We start from the raw sequence: 10331 nt of genomic DNA, 5'->3' as shown, positions 1-10331 counted from the left end.
CACCTGCCTCTGCCTCCCAAGTCCTGGGATTAAAGGCATATGCCACCACTGCCATACACCACCACTGCCCAGTCCCAGTTTATTTTTTTCTTTTCTTTTTTTTAAGATTTTATTTATTATATGAAAGTACACTGTAGCTGTCTTCAGACACACCAGAGGGCATCAGATCTCATTACGGATGTTTGTGAGCCACCATGTGGTTGCTGGGATTTGAACTCAGGACCTTCAGAAAAGCAGTCAGTACATTTAACCGCTGAACCATCTCTCCAGCACCACCCCCTCCCCCGCCCCCCAGTTTCTTTTTGAAGGCACTTAGTGCTATGATTTTCTTTTTAGGACTGCTTTCCTTGTGTCCCCTGTAAGTTTGGGTGTGTTGTGCATTCATTTTCATTCAATTCTAAGAAGTGTTTCCCTTCTTATTTTCTGCCAGGAGGGAGTTTTTAGTTTCCATGAGTTTGTAGGCTTTCAGTTGTTACTGAAATCCACCTCTAATCCATGGTGGCCTGATAGGATGCAGGGAGGTATTTCAGTTTTCTTATATCTTTTAAATCTTGCTTTATGATATTATGTGGTCAGTTTTTGGAGAACTCTGTTAGATGTTGAGAAGAAGGCATATCCTTTTGTGTTTGGGTAGCATGTTCTTTATATGTTAGTTAAATTTGATTCATAAAATCTGTTGACTCTATTATTTTTCTGTTTTTGTCTGGATAACATGTCCGTTGGTGAGAGTGAGATTTTGAAGTCTCCCACAATTAATATGTGAGGGTCTATGAGTAATTTCAGCTTTACCATAGTTTCCTTAGCAAACATGGGTGCCCTTGCATTTAGGACATAGATGTTGAGAATTGAGATGTCATCCTGGTAGATTTTTTCCTTTGATGAGTAGGAAGTTTCCATCCCCGTGTACTTTGAATAATCTTGGTTGGAAATCTATTTTGTTAGATATTAGAATAGGTACACCAGCTTACTTTTCGGTCCATTTGCTTGGAAATTCGTCCAACACTTTACTCTGATGTAATGTGTATCTTTGATGTTGAGGTGTGTTTTTTTATGCAGCACAAGAATGGATTCTGTTTTTACATTTGTTTCATTAGCCTGTGTCACTTTATTGTGAATTAGTTCATTAATATGGAGAGACATTAATGACCACTGATTGTTAACTCCTGTTATTATTTTGTCGGTAGTGGAAAAGGTAGTGTGTGTATGTGTGTGTCTGTATGTTTTGCTTACCTTTTGGTTTTGCTGGCATGAAATTATTTATTTATTATGATTTCATGCATTTACTTATGCTCCTTGTGGTGGAGTTTACCTTCTAATGCTTTCTGTAGAACTGGATCTGCGAATAGATATTGGTGAAATTTGACCTTGTCATGGAATGTCTTGTTTTGTCCCTGTATGGATTGAAAGGTTTGCTGGGATGCCATCCATGGTCTCTTAGATACTTCAAGACATCTTTCCAAGAACTTGTAAATTTAGAGCCTCCTTTCAGAAGTCAGGAGTAATTCTAATAGGTCTCTCTGTATATGATACTTTCCCATTGTAGCTTTTAATATTTTCTTTGTTCTATATGTTTAGTGTTTTGATTATTATGTGGCATGGGGACTTTCTTCTCTGGTCCAATCAATTTGCTGTTCTGTATGTTCTTGTATCTTTAAAACATCTCCTTCTTTGAGTCAGAAACACCTTCTTCTATAACGTTGTTAGAAATATTTTCTAGGCCTTTGATCTGGGATTCTTCCTTGTCTTAGTCAGTGTTTGTATTCCTGCACAAACATCATGACCAAGAAACAAGTTGGGGAGGAAAGGGTTTATTCAGCTTACACTTCCACATTGCTGTTGATCACCAGAGGAAGTCAGGACTGGAACTCAAGCAGGTCAGGAAGCAGGAACTGACACAGAGGGTATGGAGAGATGTTTCTTACTGGCTTGCTTCCCCTGGCTTGCTCAGCTTGCTCTCTTATAGAACCCAAGACTTCCAGCCCAGCGATGGCACCACCCACAAAGGGCCCTACCCCCTTGATCACTAATTGAGAAAATGCCCCACAGCTGGATCTCATGGAGGCACTTCCCCAACTGAAGCTCCCTTCCCTGTGATAACTCCAGCCTGTGTCAAGTTGACACACAAAACCAGCTATAGTACATTCCTCTTCTGTTCTATCTTAGAACAGAAGGCTTGGTCTTTTCATGTTATCCCAGATTTTCTCAGCATTTTGTGTTTTTTTTTTTTCAGAAGTAAAAAAAATTTTTTTTGACTTCTATATCACTTTCTTCAATCGTGCCTTCTACATCTGAGCATCTCTCTTGGATTCTGCTGGCGCTGCTGGCATCTGTAGTTCTTGTTAACATGCCTAAATTTCCTGTCTTCAGTTTGTGTTTTCTTTATTTCTTCTATTTTTGTTTTCTGGTCTTGAAGCAGTTTCACTCATTTCCTTTATCCCTTTGTTTATTTATTTATTTAATTATATTGGCTTTCTTTCAGAGCTGTATTGATTTCCTCCAATTATTTGTATTTTTATGAATTTCACTAAGGATTTATTCACTTCCTCTTTCAGGACCTCTATTATCTTCATAGAGTTGGATTTGAAGTGTTTTTCAACTTTTGCATGTTCTTCAGCTGTGTTGGAATATTCAGGGCTTGCTGTAGTATGATTGCTGAGCTCTGGTGGTGACATTGCCTAGGCTGTTGTTTTGTCCTTACACTGGTCTCTAGGCACCTGGGGTTCTGATAATTATAAGTTTAGGTGCAGATTTCTGCATTTGTCTTACTTCATGGGGTTTTCCCCCATAGCTTGTATTTCCTCTCTGGTCTTCTGGCTTCAGTGGCCTGTGTTTATGGTGACAGGTGAGTCTACTGGTTCACTTTGGTGCCTCCACTGGGATTTTGAAAGCTTGGGTGATCTCCAGGTTTGTGGGTGCTGGCCTCTAAGGGCTCTGGAGTTTTACCTGGGTTCCAGTTCCTGTTGTGGCTTCTGGTAGAGCAGTGGGCTTCTGCATGTTTTGTGGGCTGGGATATGGTGATGAGGGGAGTACAAGCTGTTCCAGCAAAGCTGCGTGGACTCTGAGGAATGTTGGTGGTCTCTAGGCATGGTCCTATTTGAGGTTCTGGGTAACCTCATGGCCTCTGCAAAGTCCTGTAGTTGTCAGCCCTACGATTTAAATGTAAGAAGTCAAAGTGTTTTTATTTATAAAATTTTATAACATTATAAAAATTTAACCTGATATTCCAAGTTATATTACAGCTAGTAAAATGCTTATTGGCAGAGTCCAGTCATGGACAACCATTGTGGCTAGTCCTATAGGAAGCATTATGTCTACATTTAACATAAGTCCAAAAGAAAGAAGGGGACATGTGGTCTCTTCTAAAGATCTCCTATTGATCTTTTTAAACTTCCTTCTTGCGTGTATAGGGCCATTGGCTTCTGGATATGCTCAGTAGTCACTGAGTATAAATTAATTACACTGGGTGTCTCCACTGCTTGAGACATTTAGGATGTGAGTGCAGAATCTAAAATCCTCCTCAGCACGAGAGCATCCATCCTCCTATATTGTGAGACTTGAAGGTTAATTCATCTTCCCTGCACATAAGAAATTGAAATTCCTGGTCTGGCTTACAGGTCAGAGGGAGACAGGAGCAGCAGATGCTGGCAAGCCCTGTTCCCCATGCTTCCTTATCCTGTGATGCACTTAGCATGCCTTTTATTCTGATAAGTTTGTGTGCCATTGGATGGCAAGTGTACTATTTGATTCTGTCAGTGTCCTGCCTTGCAAATATAGTGTGTAGATTTAACCCTTTTCATTCAAGCATTCAGTTTCAATAACCATTTTAAGTATACCTGGTTTTGAATATTTTTGGATATTAAGTAAACTTTAAGTTGGACTTCACTGTGTTTGAGTTACCCGCCTAATGCTTAACTTTGGCATGTGCAGAGCACTGTCTAGGTGTAAGTTTGTCCCTCCCTCCAATATTTTCTCCATGAATGAATTGCATTTATATTTATCATAAACACAAACACAGTTCTGGTCACATTAAGGATAGATAATCATTGATAATGTGACTCATCCTTAATTATACTCATTATTAATATTACTTTTGTTGTATCACCATACAATCAATTAGTGTCTCTCATAGGATTACAATGTAATAAATGAAAGTAGTTTATCTCTGTTAAAACTTCCAGCCTCAAAAAAAAATCTTTCTTCGGATACCTTGACAGTAGTGGTTCTCAGCCTTCATAATGCTAGACCCTTTAATACACTTCCTCATGTTGTAGTGACCTTAACCACAAAATTGTTTTCATTGCTACTTCATAATTGTAAATTTGCCTGTCAAGGAGTCTTGAGAATGATGAGGAGTTGAGATCAGAGAGGCTTGCAACAAGGCCAGTGCAGGGGCGTGGGGAGGGGGTCCTGTGGAGGGAGGGGTGATAATCTGGCTTAACTCTGAGTAAGTGCCAGTAGTGAGAATGTCTTCTAAGGGGACTTAGGCACTGTAAGGCTCTGTATGACTAAGATCGCCCCTGCTGTGATACTTGATGAAGGGGACAGTCTGTCCTTGCATGGTCAGTAAAGGTGCATAAGTCTTACTTAGAGTTGAACGGGGATTAAATACCTTTTGCAGAAAGATATTCCTAGGAATGGAAGCTCATTGACTAAACACTCAGGGCTATCTAGATACGTCATTAGCATGGAGAACTCTCTATTCTGTGATAAGTGACTGGTTGGCATGGTCCTCTTAGTAGGGTGTTCTTGTCATTAGGACAGGGACTTAGTCCTAACTCATGCTGTTCTCAGTTATGAATTTGATTGGGGTTCTGAACTAGCTACTGTTTTACCTGTCCTCCTTTGTAATGACACAGTCCTCTGCCCTGCAGTTAGTATTAGTGAGTCATCTCATCAAACTGCTTTCTGAATTATAAAAGTATCTTCCAAATTTTTTCCTATGACATATTCAATAGTAAGGATTTAAATGTACAGTAAATTTTGTTTTTATTTTGATGAAGCCCAATCCCACAATCACAATTGGCTTTCTCTTTTTCAGGCTACACTACTTTATACCTTCATGGATGTCCAGCTGTATCCTATTTGTCTTGTTTAATTTAATAGGCTTATTGCTGTTGCTAAAATGACCTGACAACTTACTTAGCTATTTAATTTTGAAAAATATGACATTATATCTATATGTTATTTGGTTCTACTCTTATTCCAGTAGAAGGATAGATAAGATCACTTACTATATTTTTTTTTACTTATATTCAGTACCTACACTCAATTAGATTTTCATTTATGGTTAAATATATGTGACTAGAGGTCCCTATTTTAAAGATAAGCATTGTACATATGATGAATACTTCTCATATTTTGTTCATATGTCAACTTTTGCTCAACAGGAACAACAGACAATGAATTTAACAATCACAAGGAGGCCATTGATCACAACTCTCTAAGTATTCAATGCCAGAGAATTCATACAGGAGAAGAACCCTACTACTTTGAAGACTGTGGTAAGGCCTTTAGTTCTCAGGCAGCACGTTCTATACGCCAGAGACGTTATAGTGGAGACAAACCCTACAAGTGTAAAGAATGTCATAAAACGCTTAGCAGCCGCTCATCACTTTTAATACACCAGAAATACCATACTGATGAGAAAACCTACAAGTGTGAAAAATGTGGTAAACGGTTTTTGCGTTCCTCACATCTTCAGCATCATCAAAAAATTCATACTGGAGAGAAACCATACAAATGTGAAGAATGTCACAAAGCCTTTCTTCATCACTCATACCTTAGGAAACACCAGGCAGTTCATACTGGAGAGAAACCCTACAAGTGTGAAGAGTGTGGAAATTCGTTTTACTATCCTGCAATGCTGAAGCAACATCAAAGAATTCATTCTGGAGAGAAACCTGACAAGTGTGAAGAATGTGGAAAGGTATTTTCCTCTGCTTTCTTCCTTAACCAACATAAAGGAATCGATTCCAGAGAGAAAAGGTACAAGTGTCTAGAATGTGGCAAATCCTTTTGCTATCGTTCATATCTTAGGGAACATTACAGAAGGCATTCTGGAGAGTATCCGTACAAGTGTGAAGAATGTGGCAAAGGGTTTTCCCGTTCTTCAAAGCTTCAGGAACATCAAACAATTCATACTGGAGTTAAACCATACAAGTGTGAAGAGTGTGGGAAATGTTTTTCCTCTTTTACGTCCCTTAAAAGACATCAAATAATCCATTCTGAAGAAACTCCCCATGAGTGTGTAGAGTGTGGCAAAAGGTTTTCTAGTTCTTCCCGCCTTCAGGAACATCAAAAAATTCATACTGAAGAGAAACCATACAAATGTGAAGAATGTCACAAAGCCTTTCTTTATCATTCATTTCTTAGAAGACACAGAGCAGTTCATACTAGAGAGAAACCCTACAAGTGTGAGGAGTGTGGGAAATGTTATACCTCTTTTACGTCCCTGAAAAGACATCAAACAATCCATCCTGTAGACACTCCCTGTGAGTGGGTATAATGTGGCAAAAAGCTTTCTTGTTCTGCACACCTTCAGGAACATCAAAAAAGTCATGATAGAAAGAAACCTGTATCAACGTGAAGACTGTCACAAAGCCCTTATTGCTCATTTCTTAGGAGACACATGGCAGTTCATACTGGAGAGAAAACTTACAAGTGTGAGGAGTGTGGCCGATGGTTTTTCTTTTCTTCAGCCCTTAGACGACATCAAATAATTCCTTTTGAAGACAGTCCCTACAAGTGTGCGGAATGTGACTGAGCCTTTTCGACAGTGCCTACTTTTACAAAACACAAGTTTGTTCATTCTCTAGAGAAACTGTTGAAGTAGGAACAATGTGGGAAAGCCTTGTCTTGTAATTCTTCTGTGATTCAACAGAAGTTAAGTCATATTGGAATGAAATCTTACCAGTGTGAAGAATGTAGGAAAATGTTTGACTCTGCTTCACAACTGAAGAAACAAAACAAACAAAAACAAAAATTCAGTGTTGAGAGAAAGCATAGAAATGTGATGGATATGGTAGAACCTTTTCCATTGACTGTTACCAGCATACAATACTTCCTATGGGAGAGTAATGCCCCAAACGTGAAAAGTGTGGCAAAATGTTTTACTCTAGAGCTTAAATTCCAAAATACTCACACTGGAGAAAAACCATACAAGCGTGAAGAGTGTCTCCTTATGTCACCTTACCTCTGTGTACCCACTAAGTTAATTATTTTGAAATGTAAAATATCTAATATCCACAAGCACAAATGCTAAGAATATGATCGGGTGACAGTAAAAATACATCTTTGATGTCATCTCCCCACCACTCTATAAACCAGTGGGATTGGAATATACCCACATTGATCACTTCTTTCTTCTGCGGCTATCAATAGACCTTTGTTGTTTCAGTTACCTGAGTCTGAGTCTGAGCACTGGGCCATGGTATACTTACTGTAGTTTTCCTTTCCCCGTGGAGACACCCAAGCACCTGTAATAATGTCTCCCATGGGTTTTGCAGGAAGCTCCATAAAGTCATACTTTTCACCAAGTTTGATTTGAATGAAATGATCTGCTTTGGTCCCAGTCAACCTGAAGTGAATGAGAACTAGTGTTTGACTTCCCAGTAAACTCCAAAAGAAGAGATTGTCAGTCGTGTTTGGTTCCAGAGTAAAGAATCTCTGATCCGCTTTAAGTTCAGAAAGTGTTTAGTGTGTGTGCGTGTGTGTGTGTGTGTGTGTGTGTGTGTGTGTGTATGTGTGTCAGTACCTTCATTGTCATAGCAAATTCTCATACTGTAATAAGGACAAAAGCCAAATGCACTCACTGAGCAGAGACGAAAGATGCTTATTGTATTTATAAAGCCTAAATGAACTTTTAAGGACTAGGTAAAATGTTAAGGTTTATGTAATGTATAATGACTCGCCTGCCATTATAAGGAAACTATCATATGTTTCTTCTGTTACTAGGAAACTTTCTAACATGCAACTGATTAAATATTCTGTTTTTCTCTGCCTTTCTAAACTAATCGCTATAGAAGTCAGTGGAATTGTTTTGCGTAGTTACCCACAATAAGCTTGGATCCGAACCAACCATCCAATACTTCCTGTACCCGTGTATAGATTTTTTTGGTATAAGCTGCTCCTGAGATGGACCCCAATGTAAGAGATATAAAGAACTATTTAAAATAAGCCTTCTATTTTGAGTCATACTTGAGTAACATTTAAGTTCCCAAGACCTCCCTGGGAACTGACATCTTACTTGGTAGAAAGAGACATGTAAGTGAGTAACTGACATCCTGGTAGACAAGTTAAGACATGAATGTTAGACCAGGTAAGTCCCTGACACAGTGGAATACCTCAACCAGTGTGAGCAGGATAAGCACACAACAAAGACATGTTCCTAAGGAAAGCCCCTATCCCTAAATCCTGATGGTGAAATATAACTTGGCACAGATGTTTGTGGATTTGGGGCTTTAAAATCCCTGTAAAGCCAAACCCCATGCCATGGTTAATTGCCCAGATCTGGACCATGGCCCTGGTCAATCAGTCCTGGAGTATATGCTCAATAAACTCTCCCTGTCTGACTGTCATTGGTGTCCGTGTGGTTTGGGAGGCGATTCCTGGACATCAACGTTATCAGTTGCCGGATTAAGAAGTATGAGGCATTGCATATGCAGTTCTAACTTTAGTCTTCATACGCATCCTCATGAATATCTAAACCTTCCTCATGTGGGTTTGTTCACTTGCCACTAATTTTGTGAACAGTGACTGTAAAATCCAGTGGTGCTACCATGGGGTATTCTATAATAGGAGACTTTCAACGTCATGGAGGTTTCTGTATGCTATCATAGAAGTAAAGTAGTAAACATTCTTACTCAGCTGTCAACCTTGGGGTATAATAAGGAAGATGTGACTTCTGGTGCAATGATGGCCTGATAGCTATGGCAGTAACCAATCATCTTCTCATTGGATTTAAAGCTCATCCCACAGGCTGTAACTAATAACAGGTGGTGTTAATGTGGTGATGAACCTGTGCCTGTGGAGGTGATAAGCCCTGGGGAGGACCTAACTGTTATTCTGATAAGTGGGTATGGTAACTAAATAAACCCAAGTGCTTTTAGTTTATTTACTTTTTTCATTTTCTACCCAGAGATTCAGGCACCTCTTAAAATCTGCCAGAAAATGTAAAATTTGTGGTAGAAGAACAGTAATACACAAACTCACCATTGCTTACCTGTAGCAAATAGTACCCTGTGCATGAACTGACCTAAGTGGATGTACTGACTGGTTTTGTGTGTCAACTTGACACAGGCTGGAGTTATCACAGAGAAGGGAGCTTCAGTTGGGGAAGTGCCTCCATGAGATCCAGCTGTGGGGCATTTTCTCAATTAGTGATCAAGGGGGTAGGGCCCCTTGTGGGTGGTGCCATACCTGGGCTGGAAGTCTTGGGTTCTCTAAGAGAGCAGGCTGAGTAAGCCAGGGGAAGCAAGCCAGTAAGGAACATCCCTCCATGGCCTCTGCATCAGCTCCTGCTTCCTGATCTGCTTGAGTTCCAGTCCTGACTTCCTTTGTGATAACAGCAATGTGGAAGTAAGCTAAATAAACCCTTTCCTCCCCAACTTGCTTCTTGGTCATGATGTTTGTGTAGGAATAGAAACCCTGACTAAGACAGTGGGACACCTATATCACACCCCTAATGCCAAACCTCAGGGATCCCTGAGGGAGAAGAGATAGGGAGATGGTCAGAGCCAGATGTAGTGTTGTCTACCGTGAAACAGCATTGGACAGAAATGTCACTGCCATTGCCTGCATGGATCCACTGTGGTTAATATGTATATGGACATCTGCAGAAGCCAAAATCAGTCGTAAAACCTGCATGGATGCATAAGGGCCTTGTTATGCCACACCCTGAGTGCAGCAGCTATTAGCAGTTGATCAAGACCACACCCTGAGTGGAAGAGCTATTGGCAATGGTAATAGCTCCTGAGGGAGGCAGTCAGTTTGAGAGGCATCCGGGTTCCAGTCAATTGTCCTAAATCCCTACACATGGAGCAAGCACTAGATCAAGAAAAGTCCATGAAATTGAGAAATAATATGCTTTTTTTTAAGGAAAGGAGTAATAGATGAAAGAATGAGGAGACTCCGTGAAAGCATGTATGTGTTTTCCTGAAACAAATATAAATTTCAAAACGGTTGGTTTTGAACAAACACAAAGTCGATCTGTTTCAGCAATGATTACAGCACATGACTCAGGCTGTCATAGAGGTTACAGAGAGAGACAGCATCTTCCTGGGAAGGCATCATGAGGGAGCAAGTGAGAAGACTCCCAGAAGGGGTCAGATGCT

General features: G+C 39.9%; 1 protein-coding gene across 2 annotated transcripts in view; it reads left to right on the top strand.

The window, feature by feature from the left end:
• The window catches only part of LOC116083726 (zinc finger protein 58), a 49023-nt gene extending 40447 nt beyond the window's left edge, over positions 1-8576 (top strand). Inside the window, exon 5 of one of the 2 annotated variants that reach the window (XM_031360499.1) lies at positions 5622-8576. In XM_031360499.1, coding sequence (XP_031216359.1) covers positions 5622-6505 — 884 coding nt within the window. In that variant the 3' untranslated portion in view covers positions 6506-8576. Of the gene's footprint in view, positions 1-5387 lie in introns of both variants that reach the window. The other variant, XM_031360498.1, reaches the window with a different exon arrangement.
• Positions 8577-10331: the final 1755 nt, after the last annotated feature.

Source organism: Mastomys coucha, unplaced genomic scaffold (assembly GCF_008632895.1).
Source record: "Mastomys coucha isolate ucsf_1 unplaced genomic scaffold, UCSF_Mcou_1 pScaffold8, whole genome shotgun sequence".
NCBI lineage: Eukaryota > Metazoa > Chordata > Mammalia > Rodentia > Muridae > Mastomys > Mastomys coucha.
Note: the sequence above shows the minus strand (reverse complement) of the source record. Positions and strands in the feature narration are given on the sequence as shown.